The following is a 24741-nucleotide window of genomic DNA, read 5'->3' on the forward strand; positions in this document are numbered from 1 at the left end:
GGCTTCTTATGGGATTCATTGGGCAAGAAAAACAACGTCAAATTTTGGTTCTTCAGAGACGCCCTTAGGATGTGTGATTCTGGAAAAATACTATGTCAGCAGCAGCAAACATTTTCACCGGATCAATATTTGGCTATGTCAATTAATAGGTTAACTTCAAGCCGACTCCCAAGCCTCCTAACAAAGGCTACTTTTTCTTACCCAAGAGCCTATTTGCATGAGACGACGGTTTTTTTGCAAAATAAAGGAGCTACCCAAGATTCACCAGAACTTTTAGCAAAGAGTTCACATCTGAACTCAGATCCGTTGGATGGAAGCAATAAAGCACCTGTAAAAAGCACGCAAACAAAATTACCTTTAGCTCATAGCAAGTATGAGTCGTCGAAGTACGAACTTCCCAGATGGAAAGAAGCGCTGGGTGAGCTGGTAATTCGTACGTTTCGTCTAGATATGGATAGGGTCAGAGCAGGACCTGTTGCTGGGTCTTACTATTATACACTTTGTAAAAATCAAGGTTTACAATATGAAGACGAACCGCTATCAGAGACTGCTAAGTATTTTTATGAGGATTTAAAGCTACCTCGTACTTTTTCACAATGGTTTCAAATTACTGCATTGCACGAGTGGATGCTTTTTGTACGTATGAGAGCTATGCCCTTCAAATACGGCAGAAACTATCAACAAAAACTAGTGGACAGAACATTCTCTGATATTGAACTAAGGTTATTCGAAGAAATGAAAGTCAATTCTGGTAGAATTGCTGACCAATACTTGAAAGACTTTAATTCACAGTTTAGAGGCGCGGTGTTTGCGTATGACGAGGGCTTTGCTACAGATGATCCCACGCTTGCTACAGCAGTTTGGAGAAATCTATTCGGTGGCAGAAAAGATATTGATATGCTACACTTAGAATCTGTTGTGGGGTACATTCACTCCCAACTATACGTTTTGAGTAGGCTATCGGATAGAGAATTTGCTACAGGTAAATTCAAATTTGTTCCTCCTGGGGTAAAAGTAGAAAAGCTAACACCACAACAAGAAGAGGATTTGAAGGCAAAAACCATTGCAAAATATGAGGCTCAAGATAAAGACCCCAACACTTTACCAAGTGAAAGAAGTAAACTGTCGTACACAAATTAGCGGGTGATTTTACAACTTACGAAAAGATTTATTTATTCTTCAGACATTAAGAACGCAGTTCGTAGTGTTCTTTTTTGTTTTCTCTCATTATTTATTCACTTTATAAAATTGATACGTTGTAAATAGTTTAATTGAATTTCTTTAAAGAAGCAGACCATTTTTCTGGTTTGTTTTCGTGGAATAATTGGTACAATGCGTCAATCAACTGAACGTGGAACGAACCACTTCCTTGGCAACGAGTAGAAGCTAGTTTACCAGCTGTCTTGTACAATAGAACAGCACCGACGACTGCATCAAACAGATTTCCGGTAGGATCTAACCCACCAACGAAAGAAGCAATGGTAGAACCAAGTGAGCATCCACTTGCGGTTATATCACCCATAATGGGGATCGAACCATTTTCAATCATTACACATGGGAGACCTTCAGCAGTAACCCCTGCTGTACCTGAAGAAAGCTTGCATTCACCCCCAAAAGTACCATCAGCAATAAAATCATGTTCACCAGTGCAGACAGCAATAGTCTTGTATTTGAATGCCACGATTTGAGTCGCGCGTGCGAGTAATGCATCATCGTTTTTCCCACTGCCGGCGTCAACACCTTTCATTTTATCATTGTTTAGTTTGGCCAGGGATAGTATTTCACTGCTATTTCCCTTAATACAGGCAAACTGGCCATAAGTAAGCAGAGTGTTATTTAAGCAGAGTCTTGTTTCAGTGGCACTGTATCCAACTGGATCAAAGGTTATAGGTCTGTTTACTTCATTATAAGCATTGATTGCTGCCTTCAACATTTCTATGGGAGCCACTGATCCAGTGTTTAATAGTAGAGAAGCATTTGGAATTCTTGCTAATTCAGATACTTCGCTTTGGATTTCAGACATAATTGGAGATGAGCCTAGAGCTAGAGTGACGTTGGCACCAAAGTTTTGATGTACCTTGTTGGTGACGTGCTGCACCAGTGGGCGGTTGCTTGAGACTTGAGAGATGACATTTTTAATAGAAACTGCGGTAGGAAATGATTCGTTTAATTCGCAATCAACGAATTGGTACTTAGTCCTGTCTATCATCTCTCTCAATCTTACAGTAGCCGCACAAGCATCAGGCGCAGCCATGATATCACTAACCAGCGAGATACCATCCAATGATCTCTTCCCATTAGTGGCAACACATTGGCTAATAACACGTTGGATATTGTCAGGGTGAAGGCCACCAATGCCAACAGTTCTACACCATGAAGCCTTATATTCCTCCAAGGCATCCAAAACAGCGATTGCTCCTTGAGGTCCCATTGGGGACTTCTTGGGGTTTTTCTTTGTCAAAGTTGGGAAGAGAGTACCAACACCAATATAATCTACCATATCTGGCCCCCATTTAGCCAATGTCTCTACCTCAGAGGGCTTTCCGACACTCCAACCAATTATCTTGGAAGGGCCTAAAAGTTTTCTAACCATTGGGATTGGCATGTCTTGCTGGCCTACGTGCACACCATCGGCATCAATTGCCATGGCAACATCTATACGATCATTGATAATTAAGGGAACATTGTATTTCTTACATATCTTTTGAACGTCCAAAGCCTCCTCAATGAAACTCCCTGTCTCAGTATCCTTCTCGCGGATTTGAACTAGCGTCACACCATTCTTCAAGCCAGCTTCTACCTGAGAACACAAGGTCGTCCCGGGTGGAAGCATGGTCGAATCGGTCACCAGATATAATGAATAATTAACATCTTCTTTAGCAAACACCATTTCTACTTTTTTCCTTGACAAATCAAGTTTAGAGATTCAGCCTTGCAAACCATAACAAAACCAAAAGAAAATAGCCTGGATTGACACGGATGAGACATCACTGATATAAATATTCTCTTGGTTTTCGTATATCTCTTACTCAAGTTCTTACAATTGCCTCTTTACTTAAAATATGCATAAATTAACATTACCCTAAAGGAATGGGAAATGCCCTATCTCACTTGTTTTTAAGTCCCGATATTTTATAGTAATTTTAAAACCGGCCTAACTGATTCTAAGATTAGCCCTAATGGGACCTTTCTTGTTTTTGAATAGCATATTATACTAGTTTGATAAAGTTATCATACATTTCGTTTGACAGAGAGACCTCACACGCAAAGAGTAGCTATCAGCATACCAGAGGTTGCCGCTTTTATAGAGAACAATGAAGTTCACCCCAAGCATAGTTCTTGATGCTCCGCAATATTACGTTGACCATTTTAATGGCAAGTACAACGTCGATAAATGTGTTATTTTAAGAGATCTGCAGCTAGAATCTGACACAGAATCCATGCCATCTAGCCTGAAACACCTCACCAAGCCAACACACATCCTGGATTTGACAAATAATGAACTTCTCACAATTCCGGATCTATCGAGCAGAAATGATATACACACATTGCTGTTGGCTCGGAACAATATAGTGGATGTAGATGGTCGACTGTTGCCAATGAACTTGCAAAACCTCACGTTGTCAAATAATGGCTTAAGAAGGTTTGAAGAACTTCAGTTTTTACGCAGAGCGCCCAAGACACTGAAAACTTTGACTTTATTAGGAAACCAAGTTTGCCATTTGGCCAACTATAGAGAGCAAGTACTCCGATTAGTACCGCATCTAGAAACTTTAGATTTCCAAAATGTGACAACTGAAGAAAGAAAGGCTGTTTTGAAGCTTTCAGGAAAGGTGGATGCCACGACACCAAGGGCGATCGATGCTACAACAAAAGACAATGAATCCAGAGATAAGACGATGGAAATCATGAATTTGGTGGTGAGCAAGATGACGGTGGAGAGAAGAGACGAATTGAAAAAGCAGCTGGCAGAAGCCACCTCGTTGGAAGAAATTGCCCGGTTGGAAAGACTACTTTCCGGTGGCGTTTAAAGCCATTAGTTACAACTGTTCGATGAATTTACAAAAAAAAATTAATCTGTTCTGTGCCATTATATAATATATAAAATAAAAAGAGGTATTCTATAAAGTGATAAGGCGATTATTATTGCGCCGGGAAAGAAAAAGACAGCTCAGTTAGCTGCAGATTTCTGTACCTTTTGTTCTTTAATCTCAGCGGCAATAGGACTTGCTGCAACTTCAGTCTCAGTGGCATTGGAACTTGCTGCAACTTCAGTCTCAGTGGCATTGGAACTTTCTGCAACTTCAGTCTCAGTGGCATTGGAACTTTCTGCAACTTTACTCTCAGCTTCTTTCTCTTCCATTCTTTTTCTTTGCTTAATTTTCTTGTTGCTTTCGGGTGCATCAACAAGACCTGGGATACCTCTAGCAGTTAAAAACTCAAATATGCTCCTTTGTACGGCGACTCCAGATTTTTCAGCAGTTTCTTCCCCTTGTGCTCCAGTAACTTTGTTGAAACTATCAATATAACTAAAGAACGCGTTGAAAACATTTTCATCCACTTCTTCCTTATAAATCTTGTCGTAAATGTTTTTCATTTTGAACTTGTCCACTTCTTCTTTGTATTTAGAAAAATCAATTGCCTTGTAACCAAATTGCTCTAGTCTTTTGTTGTAGCCTTCAAAAACAGGAGCTTCCAACAATAGCCCCAAAGCAGGCGCCTTAGGCACATTGATCTTTTGTTGACCATAAGCTTGACTAATACGCTCGACGGGACAACCGCAACGGGTGATTAGCGTGGCCATTGAGATCATTTTACGAATTTGATGTAGCATGAAAGACTGGCCGTGAATCTTGATGGAAACCCATTCAGTTTGAGCTTCACCAATGACAAACGGATCGGATACCGTTATTTCCTTCATGAATCTAATGGCGCTTGGCTCTTTAAAATCTTTGCCTAATGTGAAATTATGAAAATTGTGTGCACCAAGGTATTGCTCCGTGGCAGCACGGAATTTGGCCAGTTTTGCGTCGGATATACGATATTTTCTACGGTGAGTGTTTTCTAATTGCTTATACTTTTTCACTTTCTGATACAGTTTTTCGTTAAGATCGAATTCATCCCTAGCTGGTGGAACATATGCCAGTATGGCCTCGATTTCTTCCGGAGTGAATTTTTCGTCCGCATCCTTCTTAAATTCTTCCCAGAATTCCTTGGATTCTAAGTCCTCATCTAACACACCGGGTAGTTCGATTTTACTTTCTTCAATGTCCCTGTAAAGAATAGAACTGGGCTTGGGGCCAATAAGTGAATACGTAGGTAATAAATATTCATACCAACGGGAACTGCACATTTTTCTACAGTCAAATGCTTTGTTCACTCTTTCGATATCCCACACTCTAATACCTTCAGGCAAATTATCATTGATTTTTTGCTTGATCTCTGGATCTTCAATAATCATCTTCAATGAAATCAAATTACCACCTGCATGAACACCTTTATCAGTTCTAGCAGCTCTCATGAACCCATTCTTCTTCAAATCATTGGAGTTGTCCCTAGAGATAGCACCTGCATCGACAAATCCCTTGAAAAGAGCGGCCTCAATTGTTGGATTTGGTGGGTTATATTGCATACCGTGGTAACCAGTACCACAGTACCCAACCATAACAGCCACTTTTCTTTTTGGAAGACGAGGCTCCTTGGGAAGCGGATTGCCATTTTCATCCAAACGTGGACCGCTCTTTGGCCTTTTATCCACATGTCTGTCATCAGTTTTTGATCTCTTGTCTTTTTTGTTGACCTTTTTATTTTCCTTTTCCTCTGTGCTATTATCATCAAAGTCTGCCTTACGAGCCTTGGTCAACTTACTTTGAGCGCCCCTTTTGTAGACATCCTCGTTCACTTGATCATCATCGTAGCTAGGTCTCAAATTCTCTTCCGACATTCTTGATATACTTGCTTAACTGTGTTTGCTAGCGCTTTCAACGTCTGTCAGTGCTTCTAAATCACAATCCCTCGAGTTTTGGCGATGACTTTCTAGTGAAAAATTTCAGCGCAAAAAGAAACGACGGGAAATATTTTCAGCGGCTAACTGTTACCCGTGTCATAGAACCTGTCACGTTTCACGGTGATGAAAATTTTTGAAATATGCGATGAGCTTAGAATAAAGCAAGGTTTATAGCGTAGAGGTATATGATGTGAGAGTTATTGTGTCGTGTTTTGTATTTTCGGTTACTGGAAACCCCAATAACAACTGTAGTGATATTTGGCGATGAGACAATTAACAGAGGAAGAGACGAAGGTTGTTTTCGAAAAGCTGGCTGGCTATATCGGTAGAAATATTTCGTTTTTGGTTGATAACAAAGAACTACCTCATGTTTTCAGATTACAAAAGGATAGAGTATATTACGTGCCCGACCATGTTTCCAAATTGGCTACTAGCGTAGCAAGATCCAACTTGATGTCTCTAGGTATTTGTTTGGGCAAATTCACGAAGACTGGAAAATTCAGATTGCACATTACTTCCTTGACAGTACTAGCCAAGCATGCCAAGTATAAGATATGGATCAAACCTAATGGGGAAATGCCATTCCTATACGGCAACCATGTGTTAAAGGCGCATGTAGGTAAAATGTCTGACGATATACCAGAACATGCCGGTGTTATCGTTTTTGGCATGAATGATATTCCATTGGGGTTCGGTGTCAGTTCAAAGAGTACCTCTGAGTCAAGAAACATGCAACCTACTGCCATTGTTGCTTTCAGACAAGCCGATATCGGTGAATATTTGAGAGATGAAGACACTTTGTTTACTTAATGCGATGAACGGATGATAAAACATGTCTACATTTCGTTTTTTTATCTATGTTGTTTTTATACAACATATTTTTCTGTATAATAAAGAATCATATAATTAACATTTTAAGGAAAAGAGTTATTTGAGAAAATAAAAAACATGATCTCCAAGATGGCTTTTCTCTCGTTCAGTTGGGTTTCTGTTTCGTATACAATATTACATAACTTGTAAAATTTTCAAAGATCTATTAAGGACAAATCTCATTACGCTTTATTTACGAGCCTTCTTTTTATTCTTAGCTTTTTTATTGGCAGCAGGCTTCCCCTTCTTTGATATATCAAGGGCTTGTTCAGACTTCTTGTTCATAGCACCACCTTGGGTTTGTTTCCCGCCTTGTTGTTTTTTCTTTGGTCTGTATGTAGATCTGTCCTTTATTGGAAGCCATCTTTCAGGATCGGGCAATTTGGAAGCGTCACGGCCTTGTAGGAATTTGTCCACACGCTTAGTCTTTCTTTTCTTTTTCAGTTCTAGGATTTTCCTCTTTTGTACTTTGTTAATTGTAGTGGCCTTATTTTTCTTTACAGAAGATTCTAAAGGTTTTACACCTAGTTGAATTAATTCTTTAACATCAATGTTTCTCACCAAATCTATGCCTTGCGCTATATCCAAAGAATTGGATGAGACAATTCTGTTGACTAGTTCATCTTCGTTAGCTTTATTGAAGCTTGAGAGCTCCCTGAGTAAAGCTTTCGATTCTTTAATGTTGCCTATGGACAATAGTTCGAACCCAACGTGCTTCCAGAATGGTATGTTTTCTTGGGTTTTTCCCTTCAATTGCATTCTTACAGAATCTAATTTTTTTAACAAGATACTTTTTGAATGGTTTCTCCCTTTAATCTTGTATAGTTCAAATAAAATGTAGCATACAATTGCCTGTGAATCGTCAAAGTTTTCAAAAGATGATTTCCAACTTTCATTCAAGAATAGTTCACTTATTCTGATAGCATTTTCCCATTCCTTTTCTATTATTAACAATTGAATAGCTAGCAGTAACAAACCAATTACACTACCCTCTGTGCCACTTAAGATGCTCTTTGTGACATGATGATAAAGTTTCTTGGCTTGTGTCTTGTAACTTTCCAAAGTGACATTATCCACTAACTCAGAATATTTGTGAGCAGTTTTTGACAGAATGGAACCCTGGGAATTAATTTTGCCATTATTGAACAGACGTAGAAATAGTATATTACGTTGAATGTTCGACCATTGCTCGTATGTGAAGGTCTGTGAATTGAAAGTGTTTAACCTCTCCACGTTTAATTCCCTCAACAGTAGATTAAAATTGGTGTTATATTTGGATAAATCAACGAATGCGTTCAGGTTATTTTTACAGATCAAATAAAATGGAGAAGATGCTTCTAGTTCCTTTAATAAGCTTTTTAATATCTCTTTGCTTTTCGTGGTTTCCCCCTTCATTTGCAAAACAAAGGATAATTGTAAATTGATGGTATTGATATCGTTTTTATAACCTTCATCTGTGGCTGCTTGTAGGGCCTTCTCCAATATTTTGATGCTCTCATCATATTGACCTAAGGATGTCAGGATAAATGATTCGTTGAACAATAAATCGTAGGAAGATTCGTCTATGGTGGTCACTAACGGAGATCTGTTCATTAATTCTGGTACTACCGATAGTGGAACCCTTTCGTTACAAGCCAATTCGATTTGACTGTCCTGGTCCCTATCGTTGTGACTAGCTAAATGTTGGTAGATTTTGAAAGCCTCTTCATACAAACCATTCTTGTAACAGTACTGTGCTCTCACGTGTAAGATGCCTCTTAGTGACTCGATTCCTTTTTTCAGTACAGTATCGAGGTCATCTGTGACAATCTGTCTGTACAATGAGTTAAATTCGTCGGAACTATTCAATTTGTAAAAAATGTACAGTTTTTCTAACGCAAATTTGCGACCGAATTTCTCATCAATGTGTTCGAACTTCTTCAAATAGTGCAAGGCTCTTTGGTATTTATCTTGTTGAATAACAGCCACCAAACAACGTCTAAATACGTCTGCTGGGTCTTGGCAGCCTGAATTCAACAATTTCACGCAAGTCTGTTCGACCTGAGAATGCTCATCTTGAGACAACTGAATGTTCAATTGAGAAATTAAACTGGTTAAATTATCCTTAGCCATTCGTACTTGCTCTTAGTTCTTCGGTATTACCCCTAGCTAACTCAACAATGTATATCAGCAAGCTTGATCAATAGCTATTTTCAACTTAGTTCTTTTTTCTCTCTGTTCATTTTCGAAAAGAAAAGAATAAAAAAAAATGAGAAAATTTCATCAATTGTCGCAATACACGATGTACTAAATAGTAATGAATAATAAGAAATGGGTGCCTAACGTACGTGTGAAATATGTAGAAATGGCTAGTGGTGTTTATTTAGTGCAGTTTAAGCAATCAGGCGGAACAGCATTTTTATGACCCTTTATTTTCCCAGAACGGTTTGTTTCTTAGTATCCAAGGATGCATTTTGACGTCTTCAAGTCGCATTCTATCCTTAGGATCATATTTAAGCAGCTTGAGTATTAGGTCTTGTGCATCCTGGGAAATGTTGTTTGGGAATTTAATGTCCAATGCAGCTATCCTTTTATACGTGGTGTCTTTCATTTCTTCTTCAAACGGCGGAGCGCCGGTTAGTAGTTCAAAAGTAAGGACCCCCAGGGCCCAAACGTCAACGGTGTGATCGTATTCCCTGAATTCGACCATTTCGGGCGAGAGGTAGTCAATTGTGCCACAAACTGTTTTCCTTCTGTTTTCCGGAGGGTTAATTATACTCCATCCAAAATCCGTGAGTTTGATAATGTTATTAAATCCTATTATTATATTTTCAAGTTTGATATCTCTGTGAATGATGTGTTTCCTATGCATGTAGTCTAGCGCATTGGCAATTTGATAGATATAATCTGATGCTAAAATATCGTTAAAAGGCCCGTGCGACCTCAATAGTTTATACATCTCCCCATTGACCAAATACTCCATTAACAGATACACTCTTTTCTCATCGTGGAAATAACCGTATAGTTTCGTTAAATTTGGATGGTTCAGTGACGATTGTATTTCTACCTCTCTTCTGAATTGCCTTTGTAATTTGTATTGTATTATTTTATCTTTCTCCATTACTTTCAAGGCACATATGTATCCAGTAGCCTTGTGCCGAACGCAATAAACTTTGCCAAATTTGCCTTTCCCCAACTTCTTCCCCAGTTCAAAATCATCGAGTGACAGTGATTTATACTTGGGCAACTTCTTCTTTTCTTCGTGTGTCACCTTGGCGGAGGTCATTTTTCTTATAGGTGATGGGATCTTAGAGTTTTCTATTTCCAAAAATTTTTTGTTGTTAACAGGTAGTCTGTTTAATTTTTCTCGTACAGGTGAAGGTATCTTCGAGTTGGGGTTTCTTTGTTGTGGAGAATGGGATATTCTCCATGGCTTATTAATCTTGGACGTATTTGGTCTTGTTGTTGGGTTTCTTGATGGCGAATTTGCATTCAGTTTGACATTTACCAGGCTATTACGCTTCATACTCCTCTTTTCTTGCTGCAGAATTATCAGAAAATCCACAGTACCTTTTCCGAATACCAATCTGGCTTTTCTGTGCTTGTACTTGGACGATTTGCCTTTTATATATTTACCTCTACTTCTTATAAATGGTAAACAAATTAAACGCTGCGGAGGAAAAACGCGTCAAATTAAAGTAAAAGATATAGCAGAACAGGTAAAACTAGTTAAAAAAATGAGGCAGCGAGAACATATAGACGGAAGAAGTAACTATGTCTCCAGAAATATTAGAAGCACTTCTTCAATGGGCTGCGTCCTTTGGTGTGGTGGTTCCAGAGGGACTGAAGTTTACATACAGCGATCTCAAGGGCATTCTTTGTGTATGTGAAAAAGAAATGGATGAACCAAAGATCAAGATCCCTCCCGAGATCATCATTTCAAGAAGTTTGCCCATAAAATGCTTCAAGCTCCATGAGTCCACTGGGAATATCAACGGATGGTTGAAATTATTCTTGGCTAAGATAAAGTTCGATAAATATAATGATACCATCGTGGATAATGTTTGCGTGAACAAGAAATTCAAACCTTACTTGGATGCGTTACCCTTGCAGCTTAACTCACCATTGATTTGGAACTCAAGCGAGCTGGAGTGTTTAGCATCTACGAACCTGGGGAATTCTATTCATGAGAAATTTGCGAACATATTCAAAGAATGGTTTGAATTGATCACCTCTTCCGATATATTTGATTTAGAAAAAGTGGCAGATGATATTCAGATATACCGCACGCTTGACGGGATGGCATACGAGGCTCTTTATGAACGAATCTTGAAGAGGACTGAACTTCAAACGCCAACCATTTGGTATTCGTTTTCTGCATTTCTATGGTCGCAACTAATATTCACTTCAAGAGCGTTCCCTGAATATGTGGTGAACGGGAAGTGTCCAGAAAATTCTATCGTATTACTTCCCATTATTGACCTTTTAAACCATGACTACCGTTCCAAAGTTAAATGGTATCCTGAAAATGGATGGTTTTGCTATGAAAAAATGGGGACTGTAGCCCAAGGGCAAGAACTGTTCAACAATTATGGCGGTAAGGGGAATGAAGAGTTGCTGTCTGGATACGGGTTTGTCTTGGAAGATAACATTTTTGACTCAGTAGCTTTAAAAATAAAATTGCCGTTAGATGTAATTTCTGCAATTCTTGAAAAGGAACCTCTTCTGAAACTGCCTACACTTTCAGATTACACAACATTTGCCTTTGAAGATAAGAATTCTAACCGACAAGACGGTGAGGCAGCTCGTGATGCTACGGATTACGCAGACGGTGTAACTTATTTCATTAATACGCAAAATGAGCAAAGTTTAGAGCCATTGCTAAATCTTTTCACTTACCTATCGAAGACTGAGGAGGAAACCTTGCATGATCTGAGAGCCCGTTTCGAAGGTATACAAATGTTAAGAAATGCATTGGAAAGTAAATTGAACAACATTTTAGGAGCTACACCAATTGATTCATCAAATATCAATTCCTACAGATATTATTGTGCTGATATTTATAGAAAAAGTCAAAAACAAATACTAAAGGAATCTGTAGCGCGATTGAAAAGATTAGAGAAGACAATGCTATCAGAGAACAAGAACAGACTACTAACTATGAACAAAATCTTGAAGAACGACCCTGCTTTTACAGAAACTGAGCTCCCTTCATTGTTTAGTAGTGAAGATGATGAAGAGCTCGTCTTCGAATCCACCTACGATTTGTTGGTCCTGTGGGTCCTAGTGAAGGCTAGGTGTCAGTCATTCCCTACAAAATATCAGTGGGTGGGACAGCAGTACATTAGTTCTGGGAACACCGCATATATCTCGGATGACTCCAAGGCTTTCCATGCCCAGTACTTCGGCAAGCAAGATAACGTGGACTTGAAACAAGTGGACCACGCAATCCAATTCGTAGGTGCTAACTCCTTCACCAGAGCCTCGTCTACTTCAGGCGATACCATTCTGGTTCGCAAGTAGCGAACCCTTCTGTTTTTTATAGAATACACGAACAATAGAATGTATAGTATTACATCTTCACCTTGGTAACGCAATTAGTAACAAAAAGCGATTTCATTGGTCGAAATGATCCGGGTACTCCATATCTAATCTTGACGAAATTTTTCGCCATAAATAATTAGCGATGCCCGATATTGTGTATAAAAAATAGAAAAGAGCTTTGGCCAGTGGCTTTTGCATCGGAGCCTAACGTGAGTATATCAGGTCCATATTTTTTGGCATCGTTTGTTCGCTCGAAGTAATAAAAAAGCTGTAATAGGAAGCGAACTATGGACGGTTTTAGTTTAGCTGGAGCAGTAAGTGTTGGTACTTTAATCGCTGCATATTTATATTTTGGCGGGAGGTTTTCTATAGCGCTGGTGATCTTAGTAGGCTATGGTATTTATTGTAATGAGGCTGGTGGTCAGGTGGAGGAGAAAGTGATTTCTAGCCCAGAAAAGAAGAAATCATGCTGTAGTGATAAGAAAAATGCAGATGGTGAAAAGACTGGTGGATGCTGCTCTGAAAAGAAGAAAAATGGCGCCGGTGGTGGTGGATGTTGTTCCTCGAAAGACGGTAAGAAGAAAAGCGGAGGTGGGTGTTGTTCTTCTAAGGATGGGAAGAAGGGAAAAGGAGGAGGATGTTGTTCCTCGAAGAAAAAAACTAGTAACGACGAAGACGAAAACGAAAACGTTGACGTTGTTCCTCAAGTTCAAGAATCCAAAAACTTCCCTGTGACAGTAGATTTTACGGATGTATTCAAGAAACCCACTAAGAAGAGATCTGGAACTCCCAAGGTATTTTCCAAGAATAACTCATCAAAATCCAAAATAGGTAAAAAATTAAGTGTTTCAAAGAAAATTGGTCAGGATGGATTGATTAAGACTGCTCTTACTATCTCAAACGAAACGCTTTTGAGTTCCCAGATATATGTGCTGTATAGTTCCTTGCAAGGTGCAGCTTCCAAAGCTGCGACGACCGTTTTCGATAAACTAACAGGACTAGATGAATTAGTTAACAAACCAAAACTTTTGAACCTTGATGACCTATCCGACTTTGATGACTATTTTGTGGACGTCCCCGCTGAAAATGCCCTCTATGTTCTTGTTTTACCCTCTTATGATATCGATTGTCCCTTGGACTATTTCCTACAAACTTTGGAAGAGAATGCTAATGATTTCAGAGTAGATAGTTTTCCACTGCGCAAGTTGGTTGGTTATACAGTTCTTGGACTTGGTGATTCTGAATCATGGCCTGAAAAATTTTGTTACCAAGCTAAGAGGGCTGATCATTGGATTTCTCGTTTAGGTGGCAGAAGGATTTTCCCTCTTGGTGAAATCTGTATGAAAACGAGCGGAAATACAAAAATTGATGAATGGACTTCATTGTTAGCGGAGACGTTGAAGGATGATGAACCGATCATTTATGAATACGACGAAAACGCAGATTCCGAAGAAGATGAAGGAGAAGAAGATAACGGTAGTGATGAATTGGGCGATGTGGAAGATATTGGCGGTAAAGATAACAACGGAAAATTTTCGAGTGCCGATGAAATCAAGCAAATGGTAGCGAAAGATAGTCCAACATATAAAAATTTGACAAAGCAAGGCTATAAAGTCATCGGTTCTCATTCAGGTGTCAAGATCTGCAGATGGACCAAGAACGAACTACGTGGTAAAGGATCGTGTTATAAGAAGTCGCTTTTCAATATTGCGTCTAGTAGATGTATGGAATTAACGCCTTCTTTGGCATGCTCTTCTAAGTGTGTTTTTTGTTGGAGACATGGTACGAATCCTGTGTCCAAAAACTGGAGATGGGAAGTAGATGAACCAGAATATATTTTGGAAAATGCCCTTAAGGGACATTATTCCATGATTAAACAGATGCGAGGTGTGCCTGGTGTCATTGCGGAAAGATTCGCCAAGGCGTTTGAAGTTCGTCATTGTGCCTTGTCTCTTGTTGGTGAACCTATACTTTATCCTCATATCAACAAATTTGTTCAATTACTACATCAAAAGGGGATAACCAGTTTTCTTGTGTGTAATGCTCAACATCCAGAAGCCTTGAGAAATATCGTTAAAGTCACTCAGTTGTATGTTTCCATTGATGCTCCTACAAAGACAGAACTGAAAAAAGTGGATAGACCTTTATATAAGGATTTCTGGGAGAGAATGGTGGAATGTTTAGAAATTTTGAAAACTGTGCAAAATCATCAAAGGACGGTTTTCAGGTTAACTTTGGTGAAAGGTTTTAATATGGGTGACGTCAGTGCATATGCTGACTTGGTTCAACGCGGATCCCCATGTTTTATTGAAGTTAAAGGAGCTACGTTCAGTGGTTCATCCGATGGGAATGGTAATCCTTTAACTATGCAAAACATTCCGTTCTATGAAGAATGTATAAAGTTTGTGAAGGCATTTACAGCGGAGTTACAGAGGCGTGGATTATATTACGACATTGCTGCCGAGCATGCACACTCCAACTGTTTACTGATTGCTGATACTAAATTCAAGATAAACGGGGAATGGCACACTCATATCGATTTTGACAAGTTTTTCGTACTATTAAACTCAGGCAAAGATTTCACGTATATGGATTATTTAGAAAAGACACCTGAATGGGCTTTATTTGGGAACGGTGGGTTTGCACCAGGCAACGTAAGAGTGTACAGAAAGGATAAGAAGAACCAAAACAAGGAGAACCAAGAAATTCAAAAGATAAAAGCTCCTCTTCCTCCTATTCCAGTTTGAACAACAATATTTATTAACAGTTATCTTATGTATATACCTATTTAAAAACTAACACTGTTAACAGTTCGAGGTTGTATTTTAAAGATCAATTGATCAGGTCTAATCTTAATTTTTTATGATTTGATATGAAAAATTGTAAATAGGGTCTCAAACTTCGAATCTGAAATGAAAGAAAGTATCGCAACTATAGTGATCACAATACATAGATAGATATTTCTTTATATATAAGAGTAAAAGAGATGTATAAGAAAAAGTCGTGCCATGATATAGCATTCAAAGAAAATGAATGGTGCGAAGAAATAGGAAAATCACGTAAGCAATGGACCAACCCCTCACTTCGATGTGGACCCATTTGGAAAACAAAAGTGTACAAAGGATGGTGTAGACCTTGACAAAGACATGGAATCTTAGCCCATCCACAGATCTCAAACTAGGTATCCGGAATTTCTTCCCAGTACAGGACGGCTTTGTCATAGGCTGCCCTTCACATAATTTCCTAGCCTTGACCGGGTCATCAGTGATAGCACCGTAAATTGGTAATTCACAAAGATACTTGAAATCGACGGGTTTGTTGACGGTCCACAAATATACTTTGATGTCGTTTTCCATCAGAGTCGGTAGCAGCTTTAGTCTGAACCGGCTCGTCCACGAGGAGACAAAATGAACGCTGATGCCGAAAAGCTTGTAATGAGGATCGTTCAACGACAGGGAACGCTTCACAAATTGAGACGCGATATCTAAGGATAAACTTATCACGATGACTCTAAAGTCTTTCAGTACTCCTGTTTCGATACCGAAGTCGTACCAATCTAACATCCAAATGCCCCAAGTGATCCTCTCTTGCCAAAATTTCAAGTCATTCTTAACCTCCAGCATGGCAGCGAACGTCTTGATCATGATGATTTTCTCGTTGGTGAACTTGATGTCCAACATCAACTTGGCCCCGGGATGACTGACTGCCCACTCAAGGATCTCCATTAAGGTCATCATAGCCAGAGAGCCGTCCTCTTTGCAGCGCAATCGCCTGACCTCCTCCCAAGTCGACTCGCTAATCACCAGGTTTTTGTCCCACATCCGGTCCGTGTCAGAGTCGTGGTTGACCACCACCACACCATCGCTGGTCATTTGCAAATCCGTCTCGATCACATCTGCCCCAGCTGCGTACGCCTTTTCGAACGCTAAAAGCGTGTTTTCAGGATATTTTCCCTTGAAAGCTCTATGTCCTACAATCTCAACCATATTGTGCTCTCCTTGCTTCTGACACCTTGCTAACCACCATATCTTCGCATACGCCTCTCCTAACGCCCCTTATTAACAACACACTATAATATTAGATTAAGTTCGCTATTGTCCTCTATACATAGGAACCGTTCCAAGTGACGAAGATAATATACCACGATCACGTGCTTCTGGTTACCCGTCATGGCACCACAAAAGGGAAACCAGTTGCGCACACCAGGACCATACATATGGCAATTCTAAACGGGATTAACCAGTGCCTCATGGCTTCCCATGTAGTGGCCAGGGTCCGGCGCCATAATCGCCCGGTTTCAGCGCCTTCTCCAGTGGTTGTCTTCACTTTTGTCACCCCAACCCACGTTTAAATTTCTTTTTCTGGAGAAATTTTTGGTGCAACGAGGAAAAGGAGAGGAAGAAAAAAAGTTGAAACACGACCACATATATGGAACGGTCAGAATACAAACAGAAAGAAGGTTCGACTCTCGAGGAAAGCATTCAGCGGTAACAAGACATCATACTAGCACTCCTCTCTACATCAGGTACTTAAGAAAATTTTTAGGTTACAAGAAGAAAAAAAAAAGTCGAAGACCTGCAGTATATTTCGACTAAAAAAATAACAAAAAAGAAAAGATATATTTATAGAACAGATACATTAAAATCATGGATTTGAGAGTAGGAAGAAAATTTCGTATTGGTAGGAAGATTGGGAGCGGTTCCTTTGGTGACATTTACCATGGTACAAATTTGATCAGCGGCGAAGAAGTGGCTATTAAGCTGGAGTCCATTAGATCAAGACACCCTCAATTGGACTACGAATCCCGTGTCTACAGATACTTGAGCGGTGGCGTGGGGATTCCTTTCATCAGATGGTTCGGCAGAGAGGGCGAATACAATGCCATGGTTATCGACCTTCTAGGCCCATCATTGGAGGACTTGTTCAACTACTGTCACAGAAGATTTTCCTTCAAAACGGTTATCATGCTGGCGTTGCAGATGTTCTGCCGCATCCAATATATACATGGCAGATCGTTCATTCACAGAGATATCAAACCAGACAACTTTCTCATGGGAGTAGGACGCCGTGGTAGCACCGTTCACGTTATTGATTTCGGTCTTTCCAAAAAGTATCGAGATTTCAACACTCATCGTCATATTCCCTACAGAGAAAACAAATCCTTGACCGGTACAGCTCGTTACGCAAGTGTTAACACACATCTTGGTATAGAGCAAAGTAGAAGAGATGACTTGGAATCGCTAGGTTACGTCTTGATCTACTTCTGTAAAGGTTCTTTGCCATGGCAAGGTTTGAAAGCCACCACCAAGAAACAAAAGTATGATCGTATTATGGAAAAGAAACTGAACGTCAGCGTGGAAACTTTATGTTCTGGTTTACCGCTAGAGTTCCAAGAATACATGTCTTACTGTAAGAACCTGAAGTTTGATGAGAAACCAGATTATTTGTTCTTAGCGAGACTATTCAAGGATTTGAGCATCAAACTGGAGTACCACAACGACCACTTGTTCGATTGGACAATGTTGCGTTACACAAAGGCAATGGTGGAAAAGCAAAGAGACTTACTCATCGAAAAGGGCGACTCAGACGTAAATAACAACGCGAATAGCGCAAGCAGCGCCGACAACAAGTCTGAAACCTTCAACAAGATTAAGCTACTAGCTATGAAGAAGTTCCCTACTCATTTCCACTACTATAAAAATGAAGACAAACACAATCCTTCGCCAGAAGAAATCAAACAACAAACCATTTTGAATAATAACGCAGCTTCCTCTTTACCAGAAGAACTGTTGAATGCACTGGATAAAGGCATGGAAAACCTGAGACAACAGCAACCGCAACAACAGGGCCAAAGTTCACAACCACAGCAGCAGCAGCAGCAGCAGCAGCAACCGGGTGGACAAAGACCAAATTATTATCCTGAACCATTACTGCAGCAGCAGCATAGGGATTCCCAGGAGCAGCAGCAGCAGCAGCAGCAGCAGCCAGTCCCCATGGCTGCCACCAGGGTCACTCAGTATCCTCCGCAAGTAAGCGCCAATAATTTCAATACTAATCAAGCATCTGCACAACCTCAAATGAGATCTAATTCGCAGCAACCACCTCAAGATAAACCAGCCGGCCAATCGATTTGGTTATAAGCAATATATATCACGCACACACACACACACACACACACACACACACACACACACACACACACACGCACACATATATATATACACACCTATATACATACACGCAAATCCATCATCGAGTTCACAACTACTGTTTCTACATTCGGCCTATTAAACAAAGATAGAATCACATTATTTTTAAATGAGTACTATTTTTTTACTTCGGCAGGGAAATTAAGGGGGAGTCTCTTTTGGCCAATTTTTTTTTTAAATGAAAAAAGGGCCACCAGTGAGGGTCGGTCCATCAAGATTAATATATGTCTTGAGAAAGTTTAAGATAAAGATATTATACAATACAGCGGTCAATTCATATTTGCGATAGACAGCTTGCCCTATAGTCGTGACTGAAATATTATCACGAGACAATAACGACGGAAAACAAAAAAATTTCTACCAGTATATAGCCGGCACAAACAGCAGCTTCATTCAGGTTAAATACTATCATACGGTTGAACATTGTCGCTATGGATTTCGTTGCGGGACAACCTCAACCAGTTGGTCAGTCAATCCAACAGCAACAGCAACAGCAGCAACAAAATGCAAATACGCACGAACAAGATTTCCCGCAACCGCATCATGACCTGCAACAGCGACAACAACATCATCAACAACTGCTGCCATCTCAACTGCCTCAGAAATCCCTGATTTCCAAAGGTAAGTATACACTACACGACTTCCAAATCATGAGAACGCTTGGTACTGGATCTTTTGGTAGAGTTCATCTGGTACGTTCCGTCCACAATGGACGTTATTATGCTATAAAGGTTTTAAAAAAGCAGCAGATTGTGAAGATGAAACAAGTCGAACATACTAATGATGAACGACGTATGCTAAAGCTTGTCGAGCATCCATTTTTGATTAGAATGTGGGGGACTTTCCAAGATGCAAGGAATATCTTTATGGTAATGGATTATATCGAGGGTGGTGAACTTTTTTCACTGCTAAGAAAATCCCAAAGGTTCCCCAATCCTGTAGCTAAATTTTATGCTGCAGAAGTCATATTGGCACTGGAATACTTGCATGGCCATAATATCATTTATAGGGATCTGAAACCAGAAAATATCTTGTTGGACAGAAATGGCCATATCAAGATAACCGATTTTGGGTTCGCTAAAGAGGTGCAAACGGTCACATGGACTCTTTGTGGGACTCCGGATTATATTGCTCCTGAAGTTATTACCACAAAGCCTTATAATAAATCCGTGGATTGGTGGTCTCTTGGTGTTCTAATCTACGAAATGTTAGCTGGTTATACACCGTTTTATGATACTACGCCAATGAAGACGTATGAGAAGATTTTACAAGGAAAAGTCATATATCCGCCATATTTCCATCCTGATGTCGTGGATTTACTAAGTAAGCTAATTACTGCAGACTTAACAAGAAGAATCGGTAATTTGCAAAGCGGTTCCAAGGACATTAAAGCCCACCCATGGTTTAGTGAAGTGGTATGGGAAAGATTATTGGCCAAGGACATCGAAACTCCATACGAGCCCCCTATCACATCAGGCATTGGTGACACCTCTTTGTTTGATCAGTATCCTGAAGAGCAATTAGATTACGGTATCCAGGGTGATGATCCATATGCGGAATACTTCCACGATTTTTAAATTCCATTAACAAAAATATACAAAAACCCTTTTTCATTCTTTTTTTTCTGCCGTCCTTTTCTTTTTTATCTTAACCAAAATCTGGCATAGTTTTTTCTCTGTATGTAACAGACACCTTGTTGTTGTCTGTCATAAGCTAGTTCATATTGCAAATAAAAGGAAGGAGAGAAGAAAGAGCTTACATTAAATATCTTCTATACTACAATTCATTTTAATACAATTTCATATTTACAAAAAAGGGCGTTCAGTTTTATAAAAAGCTTTCTAACGAAGACGAGAAACATGCCTATTTGACCCTTGCGTGTGAAAGCGGAGTGTCGAGTATCTTTACCTTCCTTTATAGTCCCTCGCTATGTAAGCCTTTACCTAGTACAATTGAGTGAAGTAGTCGACAAGCGGTACACTCATGCCTTCTACCCCGTTAATACTTAAAGAACATTAATGCAGAAAAAGTATATAATGGGCGCAAGTAAGTCTTAACTGTATTGTGCTCCATTGACTATATACGGTAAAAGTAACCAAGCCCATTTAAATGTATAATGCCTTCTCTTATAACTTTAAGAACCATGTAAATACTTCTTCGTTTTGTTTGTGAGAATTATGAATATCCCCGGTTATGCTGTTCTCCTTATTGGACACGCCATCTGAATAGCGTAGCTATATTTAAGAATGTATGGAAATTGCCACATTATTACTTTGATATTAGTGCTGGATCGATAGACTTCAATTCACTAAATTCGTTATCATTAAACTGAAGCAATGCTTCATAATTATAGTTTAGCATGCCAAGACTATCGCTTATATCCTTCCCTAAATCTGTATTGATATCTGTGTCAGAGGTTGGTGCATTGCTTTTATTATCTTTGAGAAGATCCATGATCTCGTCCTCGTAAGGAGCCTTCATTTCCATGAAATTTGGAGAAGAAGATGCTATTGACTCCGAAATAGCTAATGTCACATTGTTTTGTGAAAAAGGCTCTATGGGCGTTGAAGGAAATAGGGAAGAAGAAGGTCCTGTAATGGGATCCACTGAGAAATCCATCAGACCTTGATTGGAATTTGGGATAGCACTATTGTTATTAAACATATTAGTGAAGTCGATCTCGTTCAAGTCCATTAGTGACTCGGCGTTTCCTGTCGATACAAAAGCGCTTTGTACTTTGATATCATCTAAAAATCCAGTTGCATCTAGGGTTGAATCTAATTGCGTTTTCAGCCTTAGCCCAGGCTTTGAATTTTCTGGTTGTTTAGATTTTGCCTTAGAGACGGAATTCTTATTAGCTTTGAGCACGCTTTTTTTAGACGTCAAAGAAGGATTTGATATCGGAAGAAATATATTATTGGAAGCTTCAATTTCTTTGGTCAGACCACAGTCACAGGAGATAATCGGTGTCACGAGCGGTAAGTTTAGACTGGCCTTATATTCCAGCTCATCAAAGGTTTTGATTGCCTTTTCATCACGTTTCTGGCGGAGGGTTTCCTTGAATTTTTTATAGTCATCTGTCTTAGTGATCAAATCAAACCTCAGTTCATGTGCATGTATATTATTCATGACAACCACATTCCACTTCTGTAACCGTACAGAAAAGGCGGCCCTGATTCTAAATGGGCATGCGTGCGACCTTGAAGATGTACTTTTGAATTCAGGATTCAGCCTCATGTTAGATCGTACTGATCTGCATTTAAAAGTGACTTTCCCAGAATCTGACCTCTCGATGACAATATCTATACCTTGCGGGTAAAAGATCTTTTGTAACCATGGTTTGATTTCATGTCTGTCTTTGAAAAATGGAACGGGGTCCAGATGAATGAGCTTATTTTGGTCTCTGGACATCATAGACGCCAGGTTATCTGGAGATGCCGTCAACCTCATCTTTCCAGTTTTTGACATTGATATTGGAACGGACGTTATGCTTTTAATGGACTTCGCCGTCATTCTTGCCGAATGTTATTTCTGTAAGTAATTTCCCGATTTTCCGTCCACAACGTTTGTTTATTGAATGTATTGTTTCAGTATAGAATCCGTGGCTTTCATTTACATTTATTGTCTTAATAATCAAAAAACTATTCGTTCTGACTAAAAGAAAGCCACTTTCCCGATTCTCGGCCTATGAAATTTTTCATGGTTTTTTTTTTTCTTTACTTTCCGCAACTCCGGGTTTTTAATGATATAGTAGTCACCATGATATCACCTAATGAAATAAAAAAACACCAGTGACAAACAAAATCACTACTATAAGTTAGACGTGGAAGTTTGAAATATATACATATTAAAACCCTTTGTTTATTTACATTTTTTAGCCTCTATTTAAGAAGAATTGTTTGAATGTTATTATCATCAGTAAGGATGGCCACAATTGGGCTATTTATGGAGGGGCAATTACCTACAAAAATGTCTTTCACATTCTTTATGCCATACTTAGCCCTGATATCTGAATAACCAACAAACGACCACCGTTCGAAAGATGTCGAATATTTGTATACCGAGAGCGCCGTCCCGTAAAGATGCTGCTCTGTTATAAAAATATACTTGCCATTGTTTGCTGTTTGGCGCCCTGTTCTTGGATCATGCATATTAAGTTCTTGTGTCTTGTAGAAGATCGGACAAATTTCTTTATTGTTTTCAATAGAGCTAGGATCGTCGGTAGAGTTTGGTACTGGAATCGAGAGATATCTCAAGTTCGATTCAACCAGGACATGGTCTGTTCTTGAAAGATAATCTATATTTTGAACACATTCATCTATTTTCAACATAAAATCTAATTCCTTGTTTGCAGAATCAGTAGGCTCCAAGACATTATCACAGTGACATATCAAGCTGTCTCCCTTGTATAGAGTAAACTGTGGAAAATTTAAAACGGACTTGGCATTTGTGGCACTTCCTAGATTTCTAGGTAAATCAAAACTTGTTTTGAAACTCTGTAAATCCCCGTTTGCTTGCTGGTGATTCAGAGAAGTTATTAGCAGTCCCTCTTCCATACCAAATGATACAACAAAATGGGGCAGCAAACCTGCCCAAACATTTAGTATAGACCGATTTCTCCCATGCTGATAAAAGGAAGTTGAAGGGTCCTTCAGAAGTAGGTGATTATTAACGTTTCCATTCAAGTCACAGCATAGTTTTAAGAGCTTTCCATTCTGAAAACCAATCAGGACTTGAACGGTGCTTGTATTATAATCAAAATTACAGTCCATACAGGTTATTGTGTTCGACAACAATAAGTTCAGCTGGCCATGGAATTGCTGCTTAATGACGATGAAATGCTGATCCTTAAAATCATACAGCACTACTTTCCTATCATCTGTTTCGTCAGAATAGAACATCCAGTACTCGTTGTTAAAATTTTTATAACTTTTAAAACTTCGCAAGTCATGGGAAGAAAAATGGTTATTAATCCTAACAAATTCCAATCCTGTGTCACTTCGAGGACCATCTTCAACCTCTTCCTCGTCCTCAACCGAGTTTTCCGCTTCCAAATCATTTTCTCCCAGGCTGCTCGACAAAAACCGACAAATCTGCTCCTTTATCGCATTTGGCAGCTGTGGGTAGTCGTTACTTGCAGTGTAGTAACAATACCGATTAACACGTTCATCTGGCTCGTTCTGACTTCTCCTGTCGTAAAATAGCACCCTGTTCTGGCCCTGATATATCTGCATAGGAATACCCATGACTCCGTTTGTTTGTTTGGTCTCTTGTAACTGGTTCAACGGCCCTCTTTTTACCACYCCCTATTCCTGTGTTACAACAAACACTACCTGTTTATATATGCCAGGTGTTGCGTTTTCTTCCCCGCCAATAGCCGCCGATCTCCAAATTACCCCAATCAAAAAAAAAAACTCCGGGAAATGCGGGGGGAGGTGCAGTGCGGTGTGAAAACATAGCAACAAATTTAGCCGCGCTAATCAAAGGGAATCATAGGATATGAGAATCACAGCAAGGGAAGACTACTGGAGACATTCCTTGGCTTGAGACAAGAGATAAAGAAGAACGACTAAAGAATGTTCAAAGGGTGTGTGGCAAGAAAGGTGGCGCCAAGCTTATACATGGTTCGTAGCTACCTGGTGACTTGCAAAAGGAAGCAGCAGTCGTGGTTGTTGCATAGAAGGTTGTGCACATTAAATAATAATTACTTCTTTTTAGAATGGGAACTGCTTTTTTTAACTAATGAGGTCGTAAAGTGGAAGGAAATGATCGGTTTTTTGGAGAGCCAGTTGTCATGCATAAAATGCTACATCGAGATAGAGAAGCCAAGCTACGGGCAAAACTTCCAGCGTCTGATAGATGATTACAATGAGCAACTGAACGAAAATAATGTTGTTATTTCCATTCTGAAGAATAGACCGCGGGTTTCTCCATTCCCCGTATATCTTTACGATGAAGTATATTCACGTACCAAACTTGCCATCGCGGAGTTGGACTCGTTGATAATAATCTCTTTTATTTCCTTGGTGTTTTTATGGGTATCGATAGAAATCTAAACTCACAATACTGTGTAATGATACATTTCTTTTTGTCGCTATAAACAAACGTACATACAAAACATCCTATCTATCT

At 39.4% G+C, this 24741-nt stretch overlaps 15 protein-coding genes across 15 annotated transcripts; 8 read left to right on the forward strand and 7 right to left on the reverse strand.

Moving 5' to 3' along the window:
* Positions 1–69: 69 nt before the first annotated feature.
* CBP3 (Cbp3p) lies at positions 70–1140 on the forward strand (the record flags this gene model as incomplete). Its single annotated transcript, XM_018368246.1, has 1 exon — positions 70–1140. The coding sequence occupies one exon, from the start codon at positions 70–72 to the stop codon at positions 1138–1140; it is 1071 nt and encodes a 356-aa protein (XP_018218826.1).
* A 127-nt stretch (positions 1141–1267) lies between these two features.
* Positions 1268–2890, reverse strand: THI6 (bifunctional hydroxyethylthiazole kinase/thiamine-phosphate diphosphorylase; the record flags this gene model as incomplete). The annotated part of the gene is made up of 1 exon (XM_018368247.1): positions 1268–2890. One exon carries the CDS (start codon positions 2888–2890, stop codon positions 1268–1270), a length of 1623 nt encoding a protein of 540 aa, XP_018218827.1.
* Positions 2891–3314: 424 nt separating this feature from the next.
* Positions 3315–4031, forward strand: LEA1 (U2 snRNP complex subunit LEA1; the record flags this gene model as incomplete). The annotated part of the gene is made up of 1 exon (XM_018368248.1): positions 3315–4031. One exon carries the CDS (start codon positions 3315–3317, stop codon positions 4029–4031), a length of 717 nt encoding a protein of 238 aa, XP_018218828.1.
* Positions 4032–4171: 140 nt separating this feature from the next.
* Positions 4172–5944, reverse strand: PUS1 (pseudouridine synthase PUS1; the record flags this gene model as incomplete). Its single annotated transcript, XM_018368249.1, has 1 exon — positions 4172–5944. The coding sequence occupies one exon, from the start codon at positions 5942–5944 to the stop codon at positions 4172–4174; it is 1773 nt and encodes a 590-aa protein (XP_018218829.1).
* A 327-nt stretch (positions 5945–6271) lies between these two features.
* On the forward strand, positions 6272–6817 carry NIP7 (ribosome biosynthesis protein NIP7; the record flags this gene model as incomplete). Its single annotated transcript, XM_018368250.1, has 1 exon — positions 6272–6817. One exon carries the CDS (start codon positions 6272–6274, stop codon positions 6815–6817), a length of 546 nt encoding a protein of 181 aa, XP_018218830.1.
* A 249-nt stretch (positions 6818–7066) lies between these two features.
* SRP72 (signal recognition particle subunit SRP72) lies at positions 7067–8989 on the reverse strand (the record flags this gene model as incomplete). The annotated part of the gene is made up of 1 exon (XM_018368251.1): positions 7067–8989. One exon carries the CDS (start codon positions 8987–8989, stop codon positions 7067–7069), a length of 1923 nt encoding a protein of 640 aa, XP_018218831.1.
* Positions 8990–9275: 286 nt separating this feature from the next.
* On the reverse strand, positions 9276–10382 carry IPL1 (aurora kinase; the record flags this gene model as incomplete). The annotated part of the gene is made up of 1 exon (XM_018368252.1): positions 9276–10382. The coding sequence occupies one exon, from the start codon at positions 10380–10382 to the stop codon at positions 9276–9278; it is 1107 nt and encodes a 368-aa protein (XP_018218832.1).
* Positions 10383–10630: 248 nt separating this feature from the next.
* On the forward strand, positions 10631–12379 carry RKM1 (protein-lysine N-methyltransferase; the record flags this gene model as incomplete). Its single annotated transcript, XM_018368253.1, has 1 exon — positions 10631–12379. The coding sequence occupies one exon, from the start codon at positions 10631–10633 to the stop codon at positions 12377–12379; it is 1749 nt and encodes a 582-aa protein (XP_018218833.1).
* A 308-nt stretch (positions 12380–12687) lies between these two features.
* On the forward strand, positions 12688–15147 carry TYW1 (putative tRNA 4-demethylwyosine synthase; the record flags this gene model as incomplete). The annotated part of the gene is made up of 1 exon (XM_018368254.1): positions 12688–15147. One exon carries the CDS (start codon positions 12688–12690, stop codon positions 15145–15147), a length of 2460 nt encoding a protein of 819 aa, XP_018218834.1.
* A 273-nt stretch (positions 15148–15420) lies between these two features.
* PGC1 (phosphatidylglycerol phospholipase) lies at positions 15421–16386 on the reverse strand (the record flags this gene model as incomplete). Its single annotated transcript, XM_018368255.1, has 1 exon — positions 15421–16386. One exon carries the CDS (start codon positions 16384–16386, stop codon positions 15421–15423), a length of 966 nt encoding a protein of 321 aa, XP_018218835.1.
* Positions 16387–17046: 660 nt separating this feature from the next.
* HRR25 (serine/threonine protein kinase HRR25) lies at positions 17047–18540 on the forward strand (the record flags this gene model as incomplete). Its single annotated transcript, XM_018368256.1, has 1 exon — positions 17047–18540. One exon carries the CDS (start codon positions 17047–17049, stop codon positions 18538–18540), a length of 1494 nt encoding a protein of 497 aa, XP_018218836.1.
* Positions 18541–19040: 500 nt separating this feature from the next.
* TPK2 (cAMP-dependent protein kinase catalytic subunit TPK2) lies at positions 19041–20186 on the forward strand (the record flags this gene model as incomplete). The annotated part of the gene is made up of 1 exon (XM_018368257.1): positions 19041–20186. One exon carries the CDS (start codon positions 19041–19043, stop codon positions 20184–20186), a length of 1146 nt encoding a protein of 381 aa, XP_018218837.1.
* Positions 20187–20877: 691 nt separating this feature from the next.
* On the reverse strand, positions 20878–22122 carry AFT2 (Aft2p; the record flags this gene model as incomplete). The annotated part of the gene is made up of 1 exon (XM_018368258.1): positions 20878–22122. One exon carries the CDS (start codon positions 22120–22122, stop codon positions 20878–20880), a length of 1245 nt encoding a protein of 414 aa, XP_018218838.1.
* Positions 22123–22490: 368 nt separating this feature from the next.
* YIG1 (Yig1p) lies at positions 22491–23855 on the reverse strand (the record flags this gene model as incomplete). The annotated part of the gene is made up of 1 exon (XM_018368259.1): positions 22491–23855. The coding sequence occupies one exon, from the start codon at positions 23853–23855 to the stop codon at positions 22491–22493; it is 1365 nt and encodes a 454-aa protein (XP_018218839.1).
* A 330-nt stretch (positions 23856–24185) lies between these two features.
* On the forward strand, positions 24186–24665 carry CSM4 (Csm4p; the record flags this gene model as incomplete). Its single annotated transcript, XM_018368260.1, has 1 exon — positions 24186–24665. The coding sequence occupies one exon, from the start codon at positions 24186–24188 to the stop codon at positions 24663–24665; it is 480 nt and encodes a 159-aa protein (XP_018218840.1).
* Between the last annotated feature and the right edge of the window lie 76 nt (positions 24666–24741).

This window comes from Saccharomyces eubayanus, chromosome XVI (genome assembly GCF_001298625.1).
Source record: "Saccharomyces eubayanus strain FM1318 chromosome XVI, whole genome shotgun sequence".
Classification (NCBI taxonomy): domain Eukaryota; kingdom Fungi; phylum Ascomycota; class Saccharomycetes; order Saccharomycetales; family Saccharomycetaceae; genus Saccharomyces; species Saccharomyces eubayanus.